The sequence below is a fragment of the Strigops habroptila genome, chromosome 1 (assembly GCF_004027225.2).
Source record: "Strigops habroptila isolate Jane chromosome 1, bStrHab1.2.pri, whole genome shotgun sequence".
In the NCBI taxonomy this organism is placed as follows: Eukaryota; Metazoa; Chordata; class Aves; order Psittaciformes; family Psittacidae; genus Strigops; species Strigops habroptila.
Window position 1 is genome coordinate 107,095,095 of NC_044277.2, and position 27,943 is coordinate 107,123,037.

Consider the following 27,943-nt stretch of genomic DNA (forward strand, 5'->3'; position numbering starts at 1 on the left):
AAGCCAGACTAAAACTGTTCTGCAGTTTTAGAAAGAGCTGGGCAGTATGCTTTCTGCTTCAATAGAGATGAACTAATCCAAAGAGGCTGTCATCATAGCAGGCATCCCAGTTTCAAACACTCATCTTTAATTCATCAATTAATTCCATCACCTATCTTAACATTTCTTCACTAACTTTGAAAAGAAAGGGAAAATGGAAATACCAGACCACATTCTACCCCAAAGATTTCCAATGGGAACTGAATGCACAAATAAAAGACAGTATTTAAGTTAGCTTTTCAAGCCATTATTTACAGTATATAATCACTCACACTGGTGGGTAGAAGCAAAATCTGGGGTCTAAGATTTGTCATTTTTCTTATGGAGACAGTAATTGCACTCAAATTGTGTTTAAATTTCACATTAGATGGAATATTTTATGTTACAAAATTTTAAACTATTAAAATGTAAAAGTCTAACAAAGCATTAAATTTCTTTTGATGACAACTTTAATAAAATCCTATGAATACATCTGAAAGATTTGAAGATTTTGTAGTTCATCAATATATCACTGTTGTTCACTTTTTTAACACAGAAAGTAAAATTTGTTAAATGAGCTATTATTGCAAGTGAATTAAAATATTGCTTTTAAATTTCACAAAGTGATATTGGAAAATGGATGAAAGACATACATAAAAGCACTTGCTAAGTAGGAGAAATGACTGTCAGCTGAATTCTTGCTGTGCGCTTATTTGGAAGTATTTTCAGTTTTAATTTATTCTGAAAAAGGACTTTGCATATACAATGAACTTTAGGGTATAAAGACAATAGCATATATAATTATTTATCCACAGAAATAATTCTGTATTTCCTACAAAAAACAGCTTTTTAGAAGCTTTTATGTGGAAATGTCTGAATCACTGCACCTCAGATATTTCTAGAATGTTCTCAATTAATAGATACCACAATTTTAGGGGGGAAAAAAAATCCCCCTTTTAAATGCTGTAAAAATCTTATCACTGACTTAATGATGGGTTTATTACAGAAATAATGCTATAACCCATTTCATACATTGAAGTTTTCTATAAACGTTTGTGGTTTTGCCTAATTGCCCCACTGAACACAAGTGACATTTATTCCCTGTGTACAGAATGGATTTTTTTCCTTTACTTTGGATCCTCTTTCAAGACTGAAGTCTTTTTTGAAATTTAATAAGGGCCCAGAAACTACCATGTACACTCCAGCTAGCAACTAAAGAAAGAACTTTCATCTTGAAATCGAGCTCCCAGTTTCAGCATTTTTTTAAGATGAAATCCATGTCTTCTGTTTCATCAGATTTCATATGCACTAATTTAGCCTAAGTCAATTTACCTTTCAAGTGTCTGAGTCTATTTTCTTGCTCTCACTAGCTCTGTAGGGATTAATGACTCATTAGTGTGACTTCATATTGCCTTATTACACACGTGACCCTTAATAAAAGGTCTTCCTGCCACAATGTTTCTTTGATAATTAGATACCTACACTAAGTTGCTTTTTTAATTATTTCATTATTATCTGATAAGGTTTTACCAAGTTCATTGAGCACACTAAGCATATAGTAAACTTGATCAGAATCTACAAGATGACAGAGAAAAAGTTCCTACTGTTCTCTGACCTACGGAATATATTGCAAATGGACAACCAGAAAAATCAATTAATGCGTTCAACTGTTGGCACATAAGGTAATGCTTTCAGAAACACAACTCGGTAACTTCAGAAAATCTATCCACAAGAGGCACTGCTATAAGTGAACATCTTTGAAATTCTGATGTTCTTAAAGTGTCAATACGCAAAATGGGTTTGGGATTTTTTTTTAATGTATAGTTCTAGATAAAAATGCAAAACAGCTCAAACCCGATCACAACAGGAACTCCTAAAATTGTTCTCAGTCTAAAACCTAAATTATTTCTTATATCTTCTTATACATTATATTTTTATATAACTATGAATCTGGAACACTGTAGAATACAGCCTTGATCTCATGGAAATCTGGCCTATTTTATCTTATTCTCATGAATAAAATTTTAGATACACTCATTCTAAAAAAAAAAACCAAAAACCAAAAGATATTCAAAATAATTTCTGATACTATGTAGAGAGAGTAATCCATACAGACACATTTTGTGTATCATAGCAGTGAAAACATGTCTATGGATTCAACTGCATGTTGTTATCACCTTTATGATAATCTATAGACCAATATCTTCTTTAGAAGTTAAGTTTCTACCTTACTGCACTCCTGAAACATATTGTACTGTGATTTTAAGGGATGCTTTTGAACCAGCAAATATGTGAAATACAGGTCAAATTCTGTGAATTAAATCAAAACAAACCAAGGCAAGCAGCTGAAGCCACTGGGCACTATTAATTACACAGCTTTTTTACCTCCATAAAAGGACAATCTAGAAAAGAAATGGTTCTGTTACATATATGCAAACCATATACTGTGGTATATGAAGATCTAAAGTCGAATATTCAATATCTTGCCCATCAAGGCTAGAAACTCAATCTTTGTCCCTCTATGAAGAAAGTTTTCTAACAAAAAGCATTTTCTTTCAATTTCACTAATTTTGAGACTGCATTTCTTAAAATAATGTAGGAGAATGCAAAATTTACCATTTTTAACATTCCTAAACTTTATGCATTTTAAAATTTCCTTCTGAGGTTTGTGTGGTCGAGTTGCACTTAAAAGCCTGTAGGATGGAATAAACCATGTAAAAGAGTATATTCATGTGTGTATGTATGTCATCTTCTATATATGAACATGACATAATTGCAGGTCCTACATCCATATCACTCTACAGAATTACAGATGGTATGTCTCGCCACCAATAACCATTAAGTCACCCCACAATATCTTTCAAGCGCATGAGGAAAATGGCTTCTATAATACAAAGAATATAGAAATGTCCCTACATTTTTTTCTGTCATGGGAACTTACATGAATTTCTCCTTTGTGGACAAATTTTGCAACTAAAGCTGAGAAAATATGGACCTCAAATCAATTGCAGCTATGTTTTGGAAGAATATGAGTTTGAATATGTAATTAGTTGCTCAGAATGTCATTCAACACCTTTTTGTGTCTTGTTCCAGAATAAAATCTCTTGTGGGTAAGCTACTGTAGAAGTCTGCTTTTTTTAGCCAGTCATATGAAGAGGTGGCTGACCTGACAACTAGACACTGCATAAACTCAATAAAAGACCTGATGTTTTGAATTCTGGCACCTAAATTAACACTGGAAGGCATATTTTCTTAATGAGGGATTTCAATCATTCTGTCTGCTGTTTTGCTACTGGTGTTTTCAGTGCTGTTGTACGGCTGGTTTCTCTTTATCATATAGATAGTGGGTTTGGTGATGTGTTTAATTCAGCTCCAGTGCCAATCTATTTCTCATCATCTTCAAACCCTTCCAAAAGTCACTCAGGCAAAAATACTATCGAAGACTTACCTTCCTGTGTCAGATCCTTCAGATGCAAATATATCAGGGCGTCTGTTTTGGATTTTGTGAATGGTTGAGAGTTCCTGACCAATAACATGCTGAGTATAATCATCTTGCCAGGTAAAACCTGATAAATAATAAAACAAACAAACAAACAAGAATAAGCAAACCCACTATTTGATAACTTGAAATGTTGGCAAAAAATGTGCGCTATATGAACAATATATTAAAAAAGAAAAGAAAAATGAAGATTTGTTCAATTGGAACTCAAGAGTGAACTACAGATTCTGCTCTTCTGTACAAAAACTTGTTAATCAAAATTCCCTTACAATGAAAGGAAGACTGCTGATTATGTTAGGAGATTTTGAAAGACTTTATTTTTAGCAGAATTTTAGCTAGTTACAAACAAGCTTTAATAGATTAAAAAAAAATAAAAAAGGTTACTTTGGACAGCTATGTAAAAGAGTTATCTCACTAGCTGATATCTGTTGAAACGTTACTTCACTTCTTCCCCATTCACAGCACACTGTCCCTTCTCTGTTTTCTCCATGAAACTATACTTTTTGAACATTAAAAAGCTAGTACTGCAGTGGAAATAAGTATTTTGAGATTTAGTCTAACACATGTGGAGGTCAATTTACTTTATCTTTATACTTAAATGTTGTGACAAAGAACTTTACAACAAGGAGGAAGTGCAACTATGAAGGCAAATTCCAGTGATTACTTACTAATTACATGCACTGCCAATCTCATGGTAATTATACTTGAAATAATGATATAACTCCAAACATAGTTGTTACCCGATTTCTAGATTTTATATGTAACAGATTTTATCTCATAGAACTTGCCCATGCAATACTTATCTGTAATTATCTAATAACTAAATATCATGTAATTGAGGAGAATTTCTGGTTTTATGCCATGCACAATAAAACATCACAAAACTCTCAAATGAATATTGACAAAAGTTCCAGACATGGTTAACCTGCTAATATCTTCCTGTAAGAAACCACCTAAAGAAAAACCCTCTCTAGCACCACATGGAAGGTAACACATTTACTGTGTGGTGAGGCACACAATTAAAGAAGTCCAGGCTAGGAAGTATTCAAACTGCTCTGTTGTCTGGGATTGAGATAAGTTTTAGGAAATAAAGTCCCCATGTGGGCAAGATTTAGGTGGACTTCATCCTGAAAATCCTTTTTTTCCCCCTATTATTATTATTAATACCAATTATATTATATTGATATTATATATATCAATTATATTATATTGATAATATAATCAATTATATTAGTAATATTATTATTAATAATAATAAACAATATAGAACTAATGTAAGCATGCAAGAAGGCTTTAACAAAAAAGGTCTCTGATACCTCCCCAACACTCTGCTTTTGCTCCTTCTTTCTTCTTTTCTTAAATAAAAGGTTACTTAAGTTTATTGAGGAAACACTTTACCTGAAGTCAGGTTAGATGCTAATGGCTACAGTAAATGACTCCAGCCCCTTGGGAGGGGGAAGAATATCTATCTCTGTCTAATCTGGTTTTAGTTCTGATTCATCCTTTTCAAATGCAAATCTCACCTTTTCAAATGTGCCGTGTAAGTAGATGGATTCAAATAATTCCACAAATCTCAATCTAAGGCTGCTCAGAGCATGTTCTTATGTCAATACACAAAAATGAGTCACCATGCAGCTACTATTATTTTGGTGTAGTGTTATTACAGTGATTTTTACATGGAAGTTTTCATATATATATGTATGTATGTTTGAGTTTACTTCTCTGTTGCCTAGCACTACATCTCTGTTTGTTTTATAAATTCATGCAGAAGAAAAAACTAAGATAACATTCCAGTTTAGATGAATGTGCAACAATAAAAAAAGTTCAGCTAAAACACATATATGTCATTAGCATAGCCATAAAACTATTAATTTATCAACTATGCGTCCAAAATCACTAGTTTCAGTTTGTAAGTCTAAGCCAATAGTAGCTCTATTAAAGGCTAAAGAATGCAAAACAAATAACATAAACTTTGAAGAAAAATACACAGAACTACTCTGTGTGGCATTAAAGGAGAGTAAATAGATGAAACAAAAACAGAATACTTTTTATAGAGCTTAAGAAACTAGAGTTAAGGGAATATGCTTTCTCAACCGTATCTCTTAGCACTTCTAACTCACATAACAGTTAGAACAAGACATGGTTTGAAAATGCAAATTTTAACTAATTTGAAAATCTCCTTGTCAATAGTTAATATTGCTGTTTCTTATGCAACTATCTCAGGAACTGCAATGTGTCTAAAGCTAACCTTATGCCAATCATTTTACAGCATTGTTTCAGTTTCAAAAAAATCTCTCCCACACACTGAGCTCAATAAAGCAGCACATTCAAGAACCATAATGCCACGCTGACAGCTGCAATCAAAATTAAAGTTGAGAAGGAGCATATGACGCCGTATGGCGACTTCCCGTTCCCTTTGTCCCTGCCATCACACCTAGCGCCAGCTCCTGCCTCACCACCCAATTATTACGATTTGTCTCCACTGGCTGAGCAGGATAACAGCAGTGCTCTTGTATACACATTACTTCCATGTCACTACCGGGGAACCGTACAGGGGGACGCCCAACCACTGACTAACAATCCCCCCTGCTGCAGATCTGCCCAGGACCTGCATCTCCCAACCATGAATTCCCACAGATGCACAATGCCAAGGACAGACAGAATGAGTCCCGTAGACACTGGAGTGACGCAAATACTATGATAACAACAGCAGCAGCAGATATAAAATTGCTCTCAGTTAAACAACATTGATAGTTGTAATACCCCATGAAAAACAGCCTTTGGTATAAAATTTCTCCACAAAAAGTAGCACTTTTCACTGGTGTCAGAGCCCAAGGTTTAATTTTAATTTTTTTTTAATTTTAATTTTTTTAATCCATAACCTAAATGTATTTGAAAAGGGAATGCTGGTGTAAAGACCGTGAAGGCACGGCATTAATCATAGCATAATCATACCATGGTTAGGATTGGAAGGGACCTTAAAGACCATCTAGTTCCATCCCCCCAGATTACACATCAGAATCAATGGAGATGCTCCAGATATAATGCGGTCTTTCCCTGTTATCATCAGGTATCTCTCTGGATCTTTAATTTTCACAGCACAATTTATTCTTAAGGGTTCTACACCACAATACATAATTAAAAATTAATAAGTCCAAGTTGGATGGAGCTTTGAGCAACCTGGTCTAATGGAAGGAATCCCTGCCCACAGCCGGAGGGGCTGGAGCTAGCTAGTCTGTAAGGTCTCTTCCAACTCAAACCATTCTATAATTGATTATTATTACCCACAACTGCAAAAATAATTATGAAATTATTATTGTTTACATTCCCATTATGTTCAACACTTAGCAATGACTCTGTCAACAGAGAGAATAAGTCTAAGAATTATTTTATTAATTCAAATCAAGTCAAAAACAAGCAGTGTAAATAGTGAAGAAAACCATTTTCATAGATTCACACTGGTGAGGGTATTAGCTTCAGTCTCCAAAATTGAAGTCAAACTTGTTTTCACATTTATCACACAATTTCACTTTTAACCTGCTTAACTGGCTTTGTTGCTATACCAATTACACTGAATTACCGAAAAATAATAAAAATTCAAATACATATCTCCTTCTCTCGGCTATTCAATTTTTCTAATTCTTTGGCATTCTTTCCTGTGGTTTTGACTCTGGCTTTCATCTTAGAGAAACTTGGTGCCTCTCCAAAAATACCTGACCACATCTTTAATTCATGTAAATTATACTAGCAACTGCTGAAAACATTAATCTGCTACTTCCCTGTCTCAACTTCGTCTAGTTAAGAATTATTCATACAAATAATCTTCACCTCCTCCGAAGGCCCAAGCAAGAAAAACAGCTTTTTAACTTTGCAAAGGAATTCTTGTGTGAATCAGTAGAGCCCAATTTAAGTCCTTTAAAGAAACAACAGTTCTCACTGCCCAAAGCTATGGCCATGCAAATCTTCCTGCTCATACTCCCAACCTTTTTCCCAACTAGCCTGGCTGAGGCAGCATGGGGCCCTGCAGGCAAGTCCAGCAAAACCTGCGTCTGACAGGATAACACCAGGAGACTTTTCCAGCTCTTGTGCTAATTGAAATCCAAAATTACTAGTTCTGCATCAATATATTAGCCACAAAATCATTTTTATATATCAAGCTCATTCAAAGCAAAAGGCCATTATTTTATATTGGGAGAAACCTATATCCTAAAACTTGATATCCTAAAACATTGTCAGGAAAATCCCCAAATAAAGACCAAAAAAACCTCAGAAGTATTCCGTCTTGAAACCAAAACATGTTACTATTTTTGAGTTGTGACATTATTTTTCCACAGTTTTTTTGGTAAAGTTATCCATTTTGTCCCCACATAGGGTTTTTCTCTGAGGTTCCCTCAACTACTACTTCATTGCAGCCACAAAACTCTCGGTTGTAGAGCTCAGAGACTTTCATCCCCCATGCCATGTGTTGCAAACTGTTAATGACTACTTTAGCTGTCAAAATGCCTGCAGAATAGGGAATGATTGGCTTTCTATTTTCACAACAGAGAGGTCAATGTATGCCTTTCTGCAGGACGCTTTTCTGCATTCTCCAGAGGAGCTACACTTGCTCTCATCCCAGACCTTCGTTTTCAGAGCTCAAGGACATCTCCAATAATGTTCATATATTTCAGTACTGGCTAAGTCAAAATTGTAGCTTTAATGCTGAGATTGCTGTGTGTATAACAAAATTCTTTCAATTGATGTATTTTCTACCTAAGAATGCAGCCAAAAGGTAAAATCCTGATGGTTCGTCTTATAAGAAAAAAATAAAAAAAACAAACCAACCTTGAACTTCTGAAAGCAATTTTGCAATACAACTTAAAATGGCAAAAGTTGCAATGGAGAAGTTAAACCCACCTCTACAACCTTTTAATGTCCCTGTATCTTTGGCTTGAAATATTCATTTGTTCTGAAAATTATGACTAAAGCCAGTTTCTACAAAATCAAAATAAAAGCTACCAAGATAGTTTTGCAGTACACTTCCATGAAAACTTACTCTAATTAAATTTGTTTGCTCTGGTCAGACATTGTGTTGTCTTCTAGATCAAAAGAAATTCTAGTACAGACTGTATTTGAAGAAACGACTGGCAGTTGTAAGCAGTCATCACCACTCTTGTTCATTTTAGCTAGAACTGTAGTCACCCTCTCCTGGAAGTTGTCAGGAGTCTTTGTTGTTTCGTTCCCTTTTCCACAGCATTCCCCAGCAGCAGTGTCGAGTATCAGATTTGCATTGGTTTGTTGCCCTCTTTTGGAGCTTCTAGTGGGATCTTTATAATATGCAAGCATTTCAGTCGCTGCATTCAGCAGCAATTCACTCACAGGCAAAGAGCTTCCATTTGAATGAACAGATGAAAGGGCTGCCTAAGGATTATGGTTTCAAATTTTCATATTGTTTTATTATACATAAAAGTGATAATCTCCATAGAATTAAATTACCAGCATGATCTGCTTACAGCCCTGATTTAATTTACTCTAAGTAACTATCCCAGAAGGTGGAAGGAAGGCTTCTCTCTTCAGTTTTTTAGGAATTTGTATGATTTGAGAAAGCCAAATGAGTGCTTCATTTGCCAAAGAGATTATAGAATGCTCCCATAGGACTCAGTATGCAATGTTTCTTTAACTTTATTTCAGCTCTTGTAGATACCTACAAATAATTGGTTTGTACAAGAGAAAGTTTCTAAGCGTTACGTAAGATTTTTCTGCCACTGGAGCTGAGAGTAATGGAAGAATAATATGGTAATGCAAAATATACCATCTAACTTCCAACTAGAATAGGCTACTTTCCAGGGACTAGAGCAGAAAAGATACACAAAAAAGACTTCCCAAATTCTTGAAATAAATCCCATGCCATTCACCATGGTATACAATCTTTTTCACAAATGAATGACCCCTCAACCTGAAAGCAGATGGTTCCTTTCACAGAAATGTTTTTCAGGAAGGAAGAGATGCAAAAGAGGGCTTCTCGCATGGTTTCAACTTCATATCAATGTTCAACCTTAATTTAACTCATGTTCAATTACATCTTTAATTTGAATGGCTTTCTGCAGTGTTGAGGCTGTGACATATTTATAATAAAAACAACAGTCAAATTAGTATGTGGTGAGTAAAAGTGCAACTTCTTTTCCTCCATTTCCTTCTGAGCCTGGACTATGCACAGACATTTCCTTGGTGCTGTCAGTTCAAGGAGTTTTCATGAACCTAAGTAATTCACATGCATTCAAAATGGTGATACTAAAATAAAGATGAGACTGTTTTGCTTCTTTCACCGAGGTTTGAACCCACATGTGTTAGCTGACAATAAGATCAAAGTGCATGTGACTATTCCAGATTTAACCCAAAAAGTCTGATGTTGCTTCTACACTGCAAAACAGGTCTCCTTACTACATTATTCCTCTGCAATCTCCTTTTAGAAGTGATCTTTCCGTATCTGTCAAAATATCTTTCATTCTTCTGTTCGCTTCTCCTTTCTTTTCTGTCTTATTCCTTTCCAAGATGTCTTACACCATTTGAAACTTTCACTCATTCATCTCAAACGCAGGACCTCTTTAGTATGCAGAAATTGGTTGTAATGCTAGACTGTATAATGTTCAGAATAAAGATATTGTCCAAATAGTAGTTAACAATGCATACAAAATCAGCAGGTCTTCCTTCTCATGTTACTTTATCCATTTAATTTCATGCTAACAGTAGGCAGTAGGATGACAGCCTTATTGTAATGAAAAATATAGTTCCTGGGAAAGGACTTTTGAAGTGCCTTCAGTCCAGGAATTAAAACATCACTAGTAATAAGGTACAATTGGTCAGAAATGTCCTGGCACTTAAATAAGTATAGAAAATTAAGTGGACATTCAGGTTACATATATTCTAGCAAATCCATCTCAGACCTACACTTCTTCATGTATTTTTAAATGCCTATAAGCATTACTATTCTTTCACCTCCACATAGTGGTTCTCACCCCCATTTTATGTAACTGCTGAACTCCCATCGATGTTCGTGAAAAATCAATTTTCAGCTGTCAGAGGAGTGCTTTCAATTGCACATGCAAAGTCAATATACAGGAGTGCCAAAGCGGGCAGTACAGCAGAGGCTGCAGATGCATTTGCATCTCCACATTTGGTTCTGAACCTAAGTCTTTACGACTGCTGTACAGACCATTTTATCAGCAGTGTGGAGGGAACATTAGAGTTAGTCAAAACAAAGGCTTCTGCAGGATATTATCAGTGTATTGCAGGGAAATCAGACATACCTGAAACCCTTTCTTTAGCAAGGGTCTTCAGTCTCCTACTCACCATGCTCTGTCCTGCATCAAACCCAATGCAATTAAAAACAGGAAAAAGGTGTTTGGTTTGGTTTTTTAATTTTAAATGATAGGCAAAAAGTCTGTATCTAGTTTGTGTGGAACCATATCCTCCATTTTCCACTTTTAAACCACTTCTTTTGGACTGTAAATTCCTCCAGGAAGAGGCCATATATTGTGTAAATTTGTACAATCTCTTTATACAGCAATAACAACAACAATAATTGTTATTGTTGCTATTATTATTAATAAAAGCACAGCAGTTGCAGAAGTTAAGGTTCCCTTAGGAACCCTGTAAAGATCTTGGTGGCTGAAAACCGGGAGTTTTCCAGAGAAATACGTTAGTCAAGTCAGTTTGCCTGAAGCAAGGATGAACAATCTGCAGGTCACAGTTCTCCCCAAAAAACCTGATTAGTGATCCTCAGGTTTCATTTTGAATTCACCCCGCATACAGAAAACACACACTGTGAATTTGTGAAAGGCAATGTAGCATTTTCAGCCGGAGGAATATTTGAATTATCTTTTTACTATTCTCTTGTGTGTAAACTTTGGGGGTTTTTACCTTCTAACAACTGCAACAGAGGATGTAATGCACTTTACTGTATATTGCGTGACAGACAATTTTTTCATTTAAGCATTTTTAGTCTTTGCATCTCAGGGCTGACAAGCTGATTACAATTAACAAATTACTGAAGGTTCTGATCAATGGATCAGATGGACAGGCTGGATCAATGGGCTGCGGCCAATGGTATGAGGTTCAACAAGGCAAAGTGCCGGGTCCTGCATTTGGGCCACAACAACCCCATGCAACACTACAGGCTTGGGGAAGAGCGGCTGGAAAGCTGCCCAATGGAAAAGGACCTGTGGGTGTTGGCCATCCAGCTAGCTGAACATGAGCCAGCTTGTGCCCAGGTGGCCAAGGCAGCCAACGGCATCCTGGCCTGTATCAGAAACAGCGTGGCCAGCAGGGCCAGGGCAGTGATCATCCCCCTGTACTCAGCACTGGTGAGGCTGCACCACAAATATTGTGTTCAGTTCTGGGCCCCTCACTACTAGAAAGACATTGAGGTGCTAGAGCAGGTCCAGAGAAGGGCAACAAAGCTGGTGAAGGGTCTGGAGAATAAGTCTTACGAGGAACAGCTGAGGGAACTGGCGTTGTTTAGTCTGGGGAAGAGGAGGCTCGGGCAGGACCTTATCACTCTCTACAACTACCTAAAAGGAGGTTGTAGTGAGATGGGAGGTCAGTCTCTTCTCCGAAGTAACAAGTGATAAGACAAGAGCAAATGGCCTCAAGTTGCACCAGGTGACGTTTAGACTGGATATTAGGAAAAATTTTTTAACAAAGAGGGTGATTGGATATTGGAACAGGCCGCCCAGGGAAGTGATACAATCACCATTCTGGGAAGTGTTCAAAAACCGTGTAGATGAGGCCCCTAGCGATATGGTTTAGGGGTGGTCTTGGCAGTCCTGGGGTAATGGTTGGACTTAATGAACTTAAAGGTTTTTTCCAACCTAGTTGAATCTATGGTTCTATGATTCTAATCTGCACTACTTGTCAGCTACGGTACAGTGTCTGCCCATGTATTTAGCTGGTGTCCGTTTGTAAAAATTAGATTATTTGACTTATTTTTAATTAAAAATGAAAAGGATTTATTGAAAGAAGCTCTGACTGACATTATTTCCTACTTGGTGTTCATTTTCCCTCCCTTTTTTCATGGAGCTATTACCTCAGTGAGCTTTAATAACATTTTTGGACAATTCATAATGCGGACTCACGGATTCACATTGGTGTTTTGTCAGTGGCATGTACTCTGATTTCTAGTTCTTTCTAGCTTCTTTACTGCCTTCTGGTGTTGATCTCTCCAAATACTTAAAATATGCCATGCTATGAGCTGCTATTCAGCTTTACCATAATGTATCACAATACTACTAAAAAGTGGATTTCTTTGAATCTCTGATTTATTTTTTGAGCAAGATTCTCAATGAATTAAAATATATTTACATTGGAAGAACTGGAACAATAAGATGAACTTAAAGGCCCTAAAATTTGAGTCTCAGTGAGCACACTTCCAGCTGATGTCTATTCATAACACATCATTCAGAAAGCTTCATCATTTTTTGCTCATAACCATCAAGAGATGCTAGGTTTAAATGTCATGTACTAAAAACTCTGACATTAACAAAATGCCTCAAAACATGCAATGATGACATAACACTGAAATAAAACATACAGAGGGAATACAAAATTGCTATTATTCCTAGGAGCAATTTTACCTTTGTGTGTTCTATGCTCAGCCAAAATCTGAATATTTTGAAATAGCTCCACTAACTTTATGCCACACAGGCCTAACATTAACTGTGCAGACCTGCTATACATGCTATGCTCAATATGAACCTCCTCTGGGCAAAGACCATGGTTTGAGGTGTAGCCTGGACCTGCAGGCTGAGCCGCAGAGGAGTGAGCACCAGGAGGGGGGGACCAAAAGCACGTTTGCCTTCTTTTGAATCTGCTCTTCAACTTGTAAAATGACACAAACTCCATGACTCACTTCTCTATCTGCAACAAGGATATAACAAAACAATGGTGTTAAAGTTGTACTGCATTTGAATATTATGGAACTGGGCTCGTATAAACAAGAAACAATGACAAAAACAGGGTCCACCAGGAGCTACTGCAATGTATCATTAACTAAGTGGCAGGTAAGTGCTTTTTCTTAACTTCAGTGTATTTCTACTATTTAAGGACTAGCACTCAATATCAAGGAATTGAACATATTTTCAAAAATACCATTCATTCCAGAAATTTGTCCATCAGCAGTTTTGAATGGCATACAAAGCAGCAAACCTTTAGAGCAAACACTGAAGTGCGCCAGCAATGATGTTAGAGCATTCCAAAAACATCGGTGGTGTAGCTCATATTTCTCTCTTTCCCTTGGTATTGTTACAGAAGATAAGTGTTCTGATCAGTGGCTGCCAGCTTTAAGAAATAATGATATATTTCTAGATAACCGACTGCTACCTATTACCATACTTTTGATGTGGTGGAACATTCATGTGCCTTATTTTCCACTTCCTCAGGGTATCCTGGTTAAATGTCACATGCATTTTTCTCCCATGCTAAGAAAACAAAACCTGCATATTAATTCTTTTTGAGAGGCTTAAATGTAATAAGAAAGGAACATTGATTATTCTATTCATCTATAAACTACTCCAATAGACATATAAATAATACTGGAAATTGTAATGTAGCCTTAATTATCAGCAGTGTTACCCCTCTGTTTGTAACAGTCATGATAGATGAAACCTGCAGCAATCAATCTGATTGCTCTGGTAGCAGTTTAAGCTAATTCACAACAAAAGACACAAAGTTGAAAAGCCCAACTATCACATGCATTTTACAGGTATATTGTTATTTAATATAAGATCTCCATTTCATTGACCAGATTTCTGCTTTTTATTAATGAAATTATGAGCAAATGTCCCTGTAAATGTATCCGGGAACTAAGGTGTCCAAGAGTTCCATGCACTCCTCTTTAGCTGTTCCTAATATCAGAATGAAAACACAAAGAATTCCCTTTTTCTCACTCCAAAATTCTTGTGGTTCAGTTTCCCAAATCTGTACGTCAGCAAGGCAATCTACCTAAAAAACGTTCGCTATCATGGCCCCAAAAGGCACAGATCTTGGAAAGGAAAGAGAAACAAGAGAACAAACCACTGAAAATGTCCCGTTTCACCCATTTACGTGCTGCAAATCTGGCCTTCATCTGGTATTCCCTATTCACACTACCTCACATATTGTTAGTGCTTTCAGAGAAAAAAAATAGTCTAGAGAAATCATTTATTTTACACTTTAGGACTATTTGTTGAAAGCAGTAAACTAGAACCTAGGATTAACCTATTTTATTTACTACAACAAATAAAACGGAAGCATGGGGCATTGCAAACTCAACAATTTATTGTTAATTTGCTATTCCTACTCACCATTTACTTCTGTGTCTCTATGTATGATAAACTATATTTATAGATACAGATTTTACTTCACTTATATGACATATGGAAGAAAATATTTCCTCTATAAGCTACTTCTTAACTAAACGCCAAAGGTTCAAACATATAAACTGAAAAGCCTGTCCTGAGAGCCAAATAAGACTGTAACTTTTGTACTTTACATTATATTTAGCAGTCAGTCAAGTTTGATTCATTTTGCTATATGCAGTGCCAAGGTTTGCCCTTGAATATTTTACATTTTTAAAAGGTAAATGTATTCCATGCTTCTCAGAAGGATCATTTTTGCTTGAAAGTACATTAGAATTAGTCAAGATTTCCAAGGTTACAGCAAAGATACTCCTATACCACATTGACATGTCGTCAAAAACAATTAAGTCTCTCTTCCCTCACCCATCCTGTATTCAGAAAAACAATGTCTTGTTGACTGTGATGTTTATATACTTTGTGTGTGTGTGATGTTTTGTATTTATCTGTGATCCCACACTACAGCCAAGACTAAATAAGATTGTCTCAACTTACCAGATTTCAGCTGCCCCAGAACCAGTACTGCAAAGCATGCTGCAGTCACCAGGCGTACCTGCTGCTGAAGTGCCTCTCAAATGCCAGCCAGGATTCCCCCAGCGGCACACAACACAAAAGCAGGGCCATTTATTTTCCATGGTTCTCCTAGAGACCGAGCAATTTATTTTGGTGGGTTATTCTGTGTGGATAAACACTACAACAAACCTTTCTCTCCATCAGTACTGGTGAAGTTTAGCTAGACGGTTGACTGGAACAGGTTTTGCCCCAGTTCTTTGGATGTGGTTGGATGAATGGGTGCAAGAAAAGGCTCCTGAATGGGAATTCACATAACTATTATACTGACGAAGCTAAAATAGACCCTTTCCCACTCTCCCCACACTATCTGGCCTTACTTTGCTATGATGAATAGCAAACAGTCCATAATGTTCTTATTACTCCTGTTATAATTCACATTAATGCCATGTCACACAAATCTTGTAGTCCAAATGAGGATCCTAATGGTTTTAAATCCTATTTACTTTCAGTGTAAGTTTTTCAAGTGCCCAAAAGTCAGGTCCATGAAAGAATAGCTTCTAGTCAGCTATTATAATTTGGTTTTCCTAGCTATTATAGCAAACACCCTCATGTATACAGCCTAGATATATGCCTTCTCCTATTATTCTTTGCATTATTTTTGTTAGCCAGGGAGAGTTTCCCTGACACAGTTTTGACAGTTCCACAATTAATTTGTCTTCATTTCATTGTGCCCTTAGTAATACTATGTAGGCAACAGATGTCAAGACTTTCCAAGTGGAATGAAGCAGAAGTGAACTCACATCCCTAACAAATTGTTTATTGAATATTTATTTTTACTTGGATGACAAACTGCTAGTGCATCCGCTGGTGGTAAAACCCATGCTTACATGCTACAGCACAACATTTATTGAAGCAGCTATTCTTGCCAAATCTATATTGCATTTATAAATCTTCAAAATAAGCCTTGGTAAATGTCACTTCTTCTTAAATGCTCGGCAGAATCAATGACAAGCGATGCTGCCTTTGCCCTTGAAGAATTCATGTGTTTGGATCTAATTCCAAATTCTAAAAACCTGTTCAGAAACACACACAGGGTAAACACACATGCAATGAATGTACCAGAAACAATAGAAAAGAAAGGAAAAGTTACTTTAAATGAAAAAGTTAAACACAAACAGGAAAGCTTGTCAACTGGTTTTTTAGACTTCCATTGCAAGCTGTGTGAAATACACTTCTTCAAAGCCCATTAACTTACTTCCATTCTGCACTGGAATATTTTACAGTGGTCTTTCATATGCTACCCAACAGCAGTCAGTTGATTTTGATGTGGTTTTAGGCATCACATTAGGCACCTTTTGAAATAAATATCAATAATAATAAAAAGATACAGAATACTAATACCTAATTCTAACAAAATTTATAAACTATTCTGGCATGACATCAGGCAATACTATACACTGTATATTTATTTGTTTCCTAAGTATGTATACTTCATTTTCTGAATACTTCTGATTTTTTCTTATATCTTCAAGTTCAAAGAGAATTGAAATACAAAACCTGAGCAGTACAGTAATAAAAAAATATATATCTCCTCTAACTTCTTGAATGCCACCAGTGAATTGTGGAACAGCCTGCTCAGTGTCAGTGGGATGTCCATCTACAAAGAGCAGAGCAGCTCTGATAAGCAGCACAGGCCAGATTTGTTGTCATGCCTGACATGATGAAATCCAAATGCTTTTCCAAGGAAAGCATTGCTACATCCTCATTTTCCAGCTAGTTTTGAAACAGCCATGGTTTAAAAGAGTATGGGGAAGTCTATTCAGGGTTCTGAATTACATAGCAAATAGTCTTCTTCAAGAGCATGTCAACTGACTTAGTATAATGACATGTTTCTACGGCAGAGCTGCAGCTATATCATCTTTTGCCCATGGTGGATTTCTCAGAGTGAGGGGAATTTCCCTGAGGAGCAATACTGTCAGCACAGTGCAAGGAAAGAGAACAGATAAAGAGAACCCAGGGAGATCCAGCAACAGAGAGTATCTCTCCTCAGAAGTTACAATCCCTACAGCACCTTAAATCCTACCCAGACACAGAGCGTCAGGGATGCAGCAGCCCTCACACACTCCTTTTATAAAGATCTTTTATTCAGGGGAGAAACTGGACATATGGCTCTCCTGACTTGACCCACACTGACCTTCAGTGCACCTCCCTCACCAGAACCAGCATTCCTTTTCTTTTTAGCAAAACCTACACTTGTTTCTCTCCCAAATGAAGCTGAACATGTTAACCAAACAGAAAATAATTGGCAGAGCTTGTCATAGAAATGACATTTTAACGGTAGATGAAATCTTGGGGTAATATTCATTGATAAAATACAAAGTGAAATGGAAAAAAACATTGATTCAAATTAAGACCTTCTGCTTATTGCTAGAAGTCATCACAGGAAATAAAAAAAAAAAAAAAAATTAAAAAAATTAGTCTCCATCTATTGACAGCTGCCAGGTTGCTAATTGCCTCAGAATAGAAAACTGGCTTTGAAATGGGAACAGTTCAAAAGCAAACAAAAAACCCGCAGCCTAGATGGTGATGAGCAAAAAATTACTTCCAAAGCATATCCAGGAAAATGGAGGACAAAAAGTGATTAGATACTTTGTTACCTTTTATTTCATAGAATCATAGAATAGCTATGGTTGGAAAGGATCTTAAGATCATCTAGTTCCAACCCCCCTGCCACGGATAGGGATATTAATCAAAAGGAAAAACAAACAAAGAAAAAGTAGTTCTAATACTTTCCCATCCTTTATAGTAATATTTGATAGACACACAGGTACGATGAATAACCTACTACAGCAATTTTACTCTATTTAGTATCATCCCTAGGGACAGAATGTTGTAGTAGGTATGAAGAGTTTTATTGTGCTCCATGAGACTTTAGAAAATGTGATTACTACATTACTGCATTGTTTTATTCTAAATAAAAGATAAAACCACTGCTCTTAAAATTTAGATTTGGGTTTGATGTTTGCATGCAGTGATTTGTAAAGTTTATAAAACTGTTTAAGCACATACCACTTCCTTTTCTCTAATTCCTGTATGCTTTGATAAATAGTTATCTTAATGCAACAATAGCAGGATAATTTTTATCTTTGCAAGAGAGATGGATTACATGGAAACTACTAAGTATTGGCAAAAGCATCACACATTTTGCAATTTCCAAATGTGTAATGCAAAGAGTCTTTCATAACATCCACTAATCCTGAAGATATTTCAACGATAAAAGGAAAGATTCCAGCTCCCCTGTTTGAAAATTACTAAAATACAGGTGTTAAGATGCTGGAAAGCTGTCCTTTCACCAACTCTCCTTGGCTATGTGACAATGAAGTGAGAACCTGTTGGAAGGAAGAAATGATTCCCTGTCAGTAGCTTCTCAGTCTTTGCGTCTCTAATTCCATACAACTATAACTGAAAGCCATGATTTGGAATAATTGGGGGAAATTCTTAATGTTTCCTAAATGCAGTGAATTAAGGAGTTAGAATAAGGCTTTTGGGAAGAAATACCACGTGTTTGTGGTATGGATTGCAATGACCTAAATAAGACACCATTTCCTGTTACATAAGAATGTGTTTAGTCATCTCATAGCCTTCACTCTCCTTCCTGTACCTCCCTACAAAATGTTTGGGGACGGACAACGGAGATGAGCTACAAAAGGTTCCTAATCTGCAAAACAATTGGAATTTTTTTTTTTTCAGAGGCAGTCTCACATTCATCTGCTGCCTGATTTAGCATTTCCATCTGGACAGTTGGCAGTCACCCACTGTAGTTCAGACTACCTCAAAACATTGCACAGAGGCTTCGGGCAAACTCTGCTATAGATACACAGTAAGGGAAGAACAGGTTCTTACTAAAATCACTTCCATGTTCAGGTATATCAATCAAATGAACAGTAGTTTCATTTCCATTATTCCAAAACCAGAAACGTAGAAAAACACTTGAAAATTGAAATTATCATCATGTTAAGTTTTTGTGCCCTGAATATCTAGATATAGCTTGAAATAGACCTGACAGGTTTAGTCCATTTCTTCTCTACCACTTCTCCAGTTAGAAACAGATCTAATAAAGAAGGTTTGTTATTGGTTTTACTTTTTTTTTTTTTTTTAAATAAAAATCCACGTAATCAAGAGAAACATGTACTTCTAGAAACATCATTATTTCATTAGGGACAGTGTCTGAACATCACTGTTTGCAGGATTACAAAAAATATGGAACTGCAGTCACATTCTCCTCGTCCTCTTTCTGTTGCCATACTGTTAATTCCAACTGTGAAGCCACTGACCCTTGAAATTATTTTCACATGCCTGGAAAACACATGTGGCTTTCCCTTACTTTTATCTTTCTAGAATTGTTCTTTCAAAATTCTGTGTGCCCCCTGGAAAATATTAATTCACAGAGGATTCTGTTAACAAATATCAAAACTTAGCCTTAGTTTTAGCCTTAGAGAATCGAATCTCTAATGAGGGAACTCAGAGTTCAGCTTGCATTATTTCTCACTAATATCATAAAACCAGGTTCAGCATATGTAACGCTGCTGCAGCTTAAGCCCAGCAAGATATACCCTGAACTTTCAAATCCCTGACTCTTATTTGTACAAGCCAGGCTATGAAAACAGACACTTCTAATGAATTCACTGAGAAATCCTTAGTAGAAGTAGCAATGGCAGATTTAGAGCTATAATATTTAAAGCAATTGCAAAATTGTGCTTTCATCAGGAAAGGAACAAAAGCTTTGTTAGTTTTGAAGCTTACATTTATATTCAGCATAAAAATTCAAAGTATCATTGCCTGCCACTATTAGGAGACAGAGGTCAAATATGGTAAGTAAAAAAAAAAAAATTACATTCACAAGCTATACAAAAGAGAAAATGGGCTCAAATTGTATGAAGTGCAGTGACATTATTTAAATGTCTTTGTTAATCAGGGCCCTGACATAAGAGATGGTGCTGAGAAGAATTTGCTCCTCAGACTCTTCTCAGCATGGGTCAAATCTGCTTAATATTCCAAATGCTGAGTCTAGCTGAACCACGTTACCCCTTTATGATCTCTCATCTGTTTTTTTTTCCCTTTGAATTCAAGTTGCACTGGTATTTTCAGTTTTCATCACTGCTAAAGGGCAGGGAAGCTATAGTATAAACACTAAAGTTCCTTTCAAGCCTTGTTTATAATGATTTATACATTATACAGATGTTAGACCTGCAGAAATTTTTTCTGCAGAAAGTCAGAACAAAAAAGAAAAGAAGTTTGGGAACGTTTACTTTTGACCTTACTTATTCTTTCCAGTTGCTCAACGAGAGACAAAAAACAGGAGTATCTGCTGATTCACACATGAGAAAAATAAGGGCAGTCAAATTTCCACCCCATCTAGCCACAATGGTGTGAGGCCCATGAAAAGTAAAGAATGATGAGGTCCACAGGGCATTTTAACGTACAGATGCTGCTGCTTATTTATCTGCACCAACATGCCACTTGAAGTGTGCCCATGACTACTATGAAGAACATTTCAGATGGTCAGTTTTCACTCTTTCATGGATGAATAAAAGGTAAATAAATACCAAAGTCATGCATGTTGTAAATCTTAGCCAGTACATTGGTCTCCTCCCCATTCTCCAGTGATATTTGTGGAGAGCAAAAAGGGTTCCAGGTTCCTTACAACAAAAGGCTGCTCTGGCACCATGCTGGTACCTGTTGGCACCATACTGTAGAGGATGTGCTCTGCACTCGCAAGATCAAGAACTTGTTTTCTTCTGTGGTTCCTTCGCCCCCCGGCACTCATGTAGCTCCCCCAGCCACCTACAAGCTTAGTCTCTGACAGTGGCTTTACCATTACCCAGACTTGCTACCAGAGTGGTCTGGAGGGTGGTTTTATTTCCCTGCCAAAATACTCAATCCACAGAAGACTTCCTCCCATTTCAAACAGGATATACACCACAATGAGAAGATATGAAAGAGCAGCTACACAGTTTATTTTGATTTATTGGAAACATGGCGGGACTGCCCAAAGACCTTCATCAGAGTCAAGTTGTGCTCAGAGCTGTCCCACTCTATCTGCAACAGGTGGAAAGATACTTACTCCAGAGCAGTAAGATAGATGAGGTTGCTCTAGACAAGATGAGATCCAGTCCACCTGAGGACAACTGTTTTCACAGTGGGGATTTAGGAAGGGCATACTACTATAAAGACCAACTGCACAATTGTTGAAGATTTTGACAGTCTGATGTAAGTGAAAGGTTTGAGAAACTGCAATGACACAAATCAGACCATCTGATATGATTTGCTTGGGGCACTTGGATAAATATAATGTTTTGACATTACTGACCAGTATTTGTTAAAAGCTAGTTTCCAAAATGTTCCTGTTCAGAATCAAAACCAATCCAATCCTAAATACTCACTCCACAGTATGTCATATCCTGTACTTAAAATTAATGGTTATTTTTTCAAATTGCAGATAGAGTGGGGAATGCCCCATGTAATTCAGAAGCGACAAAGTTACTGAATTCAGCTTTGAGAATATGTCTTCACCAAACCAGTGTATGTCACAGAGTTTTCATCTGTAATGTTGAAATAGGGTGGCATGCTGATCGGGTAGCTAGGGTTATACTACAGAATATTTTCCATGTTTTCAGTGGGTGTAATATACATGTCATTATTTCTTGTCCATGCCTCTGATACCTCTATGTTCACCCTGCTATAGACACCCAACCCAGCAAGAGCTTAAAGGGCTATAATTAGAGTCTTGCAAGTTAGGAGACACCAAAAGCATTGGAAAGGCTGGAAATGTTTTGATACCTTCTTCCATGATCAGCACACGCAGCAACGACCAGGTGCTATAGCTGAGACACTTCTGTGAATGGAAGTGCACTAGATAGTGTATATACAATAGTACAAATGAAGTGTATTTCACTGGACATGGGATACTTGCACTTCATTTGTTAAAAAAGCCCTAGAAGACCAAAGTGAAATAAAGAATAGGCCACAAGGAGAAGTATGAGATAACAGGAGGAAGGATTTTGGAAAAGAAAGGAAGGAAAAGAAGGCTTAAAAATATTTCTTCCTCTCCTTCTTACAGTTTTCTTCATGGTGTTTTTCTCTTTTTCAGGCCTGGCTTCAGAAGGGGAGTATTTAAGGATTAAAAGAGAACTCTTCCCTTCAGAGAACCAGTTTCACCAAATGTAATGTTGACAGGCACTGTACAGCTACGGTGTGTATTTGGGAAGACATAATAAATACGAACTGAAAAGGTCAGATCTCACACAGGCACCTTTGACGACTCATGCAGACTCTCTCTCAAAATACAGCTCAGAAGTAGATATAGTAACACATTCCTTACCTCCAGCACTCACAGTAACTAGGGTTTCAAAACCATTTAAAATTTCCTGTTAATAATCTCAGTTCAGGAATATACCTTGCTTGGATTTAACACATTCCCAGAAAGGCAGTGGGGCTCCTGTATTCCGCGCAGCAGTCCAACTTTGACATGGAGTTATTTCTTTTTCATAAAGATAAATAAAAACTACAGTTTTCAAAGCAGACAAAACAGACAGCAATCCATTTATGATGGCATCTCACTCACTCATGCTTACACTCTACTGCCAATAAATATTTAAGAAATTAATAAGACTTCAAGATGTAGAAAAACAGTAAATAACTGCAATGCTTTTAAGTAAAAACCACATGTGACTTTATTTCTCTTCTTTTTCACAGCTACCTATTGGGATTGAATGGGTTAATTTATTTCCTGAGACAGAAGACCTTAGATAAGCTTGGTGGTTATGTAGGCATGTCTGGGTTGCTAGGAGTTTAAACTATCAGCTTGCAAATGGAGCTATTTCAGATCCCAGGTGATCCAAAGCATAGGTTCTTCTCATGCACTAAACGAAGCAGGGATTATGTGGAAAAATAATACAATGCGATCATATAATCAGACACTGCTCTGTAACACACAAGCACAAAGATGCTGAACTAAGGCAGTGCAGGAAATGCCGGAATTACATTTGTTTACCTTCTTTTTGATTTGCAGTCCTCAGAATGTTTTTTTTAATTATTATTTTTATTAATCATAACTGTTGTGTATAACACACACAGAGAATATGATACAGTACTGGGTAATAATGAGACCTCTTGTGTGCAGCTCCGGCTCATTAATTGTCCTGGTATTTTTCTACTTGGACATGGATATTCCAGTGGTTAATGATATTATATCTTCTGTATATCAGCTTGCTCATGCATATGACCATTTGATTGCCTTACATACACTGTTTAACATAATTATCATAAACTCTGATGTCTCAAGAATTTTCTGTGACTCCAAGATCTGCACTATTGAAAACAGGCATAACTCTCTAAGCAATTTCTGAGCTTGGTCACACTACAGCAAACCTGTACCACTTCCCCAAGCCAGATGCATCACTGATAAACACTGACGAACCGGTTTCAACAATATTCTGTACCTTATGCTATTGTTTGCATTAAAGCAAAGGCTAAAACACCCTTAGAGTAAGAAGGGTAGGAGCTTTGGAGGAACGGGAATAGCTTTTATGTTTTTTCTTAATATTTTATATAAGCATGAGAAACACCACAAAGTACTTAGTGAGGGGGAAACAAATGCAGGCTTGAGTTTATCAAACAATGAAAATAATCAGAACCTGTCACACAGTATATAAAATATGTTCAAACACATACTTGACTTTAATTTTTTGGTGCTAAAGCTCCTACTGAATTAAACTGGAGTTCAGGGTGCCAAGCACCCCTGTAAATCAGAAACTTCATGCACATGCAATTGTGGTCCTGAGCTGCTTGTTCAACAGGAAATCACTTTCATCATCGTAGTGAGTAGAGGAGAGCAGCCCATGACCAGAATGCTATTTTTATCTACCAAATCTGTAACTCGGTGTAAACTATTTCTCCAGGAAATAAATATGTAAAGGTGGCATCAATTATTACTGTTTCAATTAAGGTACTGAATGGCAGAAGATGCCATGTGTAGCAGAAATTACTAATTGGAAAAGGGAATAAAGTACATTTTTCAGATAAAGCTGAAGTAATTTTATTATTTAAAAAATTTAGGCAGGATATTTATTCTCTTTTCAACAAAGGAGATGATAGTACTCATACATGATAGAAATCTTCTCACTTCCTCTTTTAGACAAAGCTGGAGACAAAAGGCTAGTTTTCATATTCAGCTCCTCAATTATTAGTTTTACTACCTTCCCAGCCCTTGCCAAGAGCCTCAGCTTTCCCTTTTCTTAAAGATCAAAGTAAAAATCCTGAAAATGGGATCCTGAACTGAGAAACAACACAGAGATTAAATACATGTGTGTGCACATGTGTTTAGATCACCAGAAATTAATGGCTTGTGTACCATCATGCTAACACATCTTCATGATCGCCTGTGATACATGATTGTTTAATTTTCACATGAAGCATAATGTCAAAGAATCTGATTTGCAGTGTTTTGGATTAGTTCAACAAAATGAATTTGCAGAAATTACACAGGAGCTGATCCCGTTTCCACTGAATTCAGCAAAACTGCTCAATAAGCTGTATGCACTCCATTTAACTCACCTCCTAAAATCACCAGCAAAGTGGTCAAGAATGGCAGGGCAATACTGGAAAATGAGAAATTGAAGTGATACTGTGATACACAGTACCCTACATTTATGTAGTGCCCGCCACTCTCAAAGATGCTGAAGTCACATACACAGGGTGACATTCAAGCTGTCAAACAGTATCCCTGGCACGGACTTTGGTCCAGGACAGCAGACCATTTTGCTCCAAAACCTGCATGAAATTTTCCCCTCAGAGAAAAAGGGAATCTCTTTGATCTCTTGAGATACCAAAGAGCAGCCCACATGTGTTTAACTTCACACAACTCAGACTTCTCTCATGCCTGAGTCTTTTCCCTGCCTACATTTCTCTGATTTAGTTTTTCTTTCCCTCCAGTCAACTGCAAACATATATATGAAGATTTCATTTTTGGGAAGCACCTTCAACTCGATTCACTTCAGCTGAATCTTCAAACACTCAGCCTCTCTGGCTATCAGGCCACATAGTCAGATTATTTACAAGAAAAGCAAATATCTGTATCCTGCAACCTCTTCCCTTCTCTCTTTGTGACAGTGCTGCTCACAGCTTCCCCAGGGATTGATATATCCACAACACTGGCATTTTAAATTAAACAATATGCAATTCATTTTCACTGTCCTCAAAGATAACAAATACTCAGTTTTAAATTATTGAATCATTCATTTAACTTAGGATGCCTGAAAATTATCATTTTTATGGAAAGTAATAAATTGTAATTGCAAGCAATAAAAATAGAAGAGAAAACCCGGATGTGCCACAAAGAAAATACCTCATTCTTTAAATGAGTGTGTTTAATTAATGATGATTTCTTATTGTAACACATTACTTACAAAATTAACAGTTTTTATATCTATCTGCTAATAGCAATTTTAAAAGTTATTTCAGCTGCGAATGACTCGTGACTTTTTTTACTAACAGTTCCCCTGAGTTCAGCCCTCCTAAAAGCAGTGGGAAGCGATGACAGGCTTTGGCTGCTCAAGCCCCTGCACAGAGCATTTTCAAGTGGGCACATTACCAGCTGGACTCATGCAAAGGTTCACATTCAGACCTGCTGACTGTGACGTGATGTAGGGACTCCTGAACACTACACATTAAGAAAATGTTTCTATTAAATTGGCAGTCCGGGTTACACTAATGCAACCTTCAGCTCAGCACCTTGCAGATATTGCAGTAACCATTACTTTCCTGTTCCCCTGGATGAAGCTGTAACGTTGGACATAAGTTGGAGAACAGACACCTTTCCTGGAAAATATACAATCCCAAAATACAGAAAATAGACAGTTCCCTAGAAAATACACAGTCCCAAACAGTTCCAAGTGGTTAAATCCAAAAACCATCTCCTGCTTAAGAGAACAGCAAAGCTCCAATAGCATGAAGTAAGCCGTTTACTCTGGTTGTTATCATACTACTTGTACAAAAACCCTAAAGCATCACATTTATCAGCGCTAGTAGCTGCTAGTCTGGTATTATGAATGAATACTGTGAGATTCAAAATTTAAGTCTAGATTGTCTCAAAATTTACTGGTGATGATATTCTGTCAATACAGAATAATCCTTTGCACTGTTCTTCTCCATTTATTTACCCAGTTTGGCAATAGTGATACTGTGCTGAGGACTGCCTCAATCAAGCTTGAAAACATTAGTGTCTCGACTTCCATTTTTCATGAACCATTACCCCGTGATTAAGGTTGCTTCTTTTGTTGTTTGTTTATTTGTTTCTACTTCCCTATTTGAATTCATTTGGATCCAGCTTCCAGCCTACGTCAGCCAAATCTTGTCTTTCTCTGCTAGATTATAGAGGTAACCAATATTTTCGGCACATTAAGGCCCTTCTGCACTGTAAACAAATTGTCTGCCTTTCTTTCAGAAAAGCAGAACAGATGGAGCTCTAAGTTTCTCACTATAAGGCATTCTCTCAAAATTATTTTTCTGGCCCATTCATTTACCTTTTTCAATTCACCAACATAGTTTAAACAAATGCAGACACAAAATCAAGCAAGATATTCCAGCAGCTGCCTGACTAATGCATTATCTAGAGAAAAATCACATCTCTCTACTTAAGTCACTATTTTAATCTGTATATCCATGATCCACATTAGCCTGCTTTGTCCCAACTCTTATGGAAAGCTCCGACGAGCTCCTTGTCTAGTATGACCCTAACACCTTTCTCAAGTGCAAGCCCTCAAGGGAAGAGATATCCTCATTGCAACCCCCAGCCTGCATTCTCCTTATACATTCTTTTTGAATGGCCCATGTTGGCAGTCATCCTAAATTCTCTGGTAGAACTTCATTACTCTTCACAATTTCAATAATAATAATAAGTCACATGGAAGTTTTTTCACTAGCAGCTAGTGTATGTGTATCTCCAACTTAATGACAAAGTTGTGGATGAGAATTGAACCAGCATCTATTCCCAAGGAATTTCACTAAAAACGGTCTTAATTCAGTCTCGTTGTTATTTGGGAGTGGAAAGCATGCTTCTATCCAAATTAGGAGCACTATTCCTATATTAAAAAATTTGCAAGGCATAGCGAATGATGGGCTTCATTGTGTAGAAATGTAAAGGCCATGTATGAAAACATGAAGCACATATCAGAACCAATGGTCCTCAAAAATCAATTTCTTAGACCTTGTGTTTTACACAATTGTGTAATACACAATTCAATGTGCATTAGAAGATAAGACTGTACAAAACAAACACATGTTTATACACATTTGAACCACAAAGACAAGAAGTAACAAAAAGTTTTCAAATAACTGCAATACAGTATGGAAAGCACACTAGACAGAAGTACATTAATGCTTCCATAATTGCGCTATTTTATTCGACATGGCCTCTGTCAAGAATATGAATCCTTTCTGTCTGTCTCCAGAGTCCCCAGGCCCAAAATAACACAAGATTAACTTT

General features: G+C 36.8%; 1 protein-coding gene across 1 annotated transcript in view; it reads right to left on the reverse strand.

The window, feature by feature from the left end:
• The window catches only part of PTPRN2 (protein tyrosine phosphatase receptor type N2), a 590,472-nt gene that overhangs the window by 426,243 nt on the left and 136,286 nt on the right, over positions 1-27,943 (reverse strand). The window contains exon 4 of the mRNA XM_030483611.1: positions 3,467-3,584. Within this exon, the coding sequence (XP_030339471.1) occupies positions 3,467-3,584 (118 nt within the window). The remainder of the gene's footprint in view (positions 1-3,466; positions 3,585-27,943) is intronic.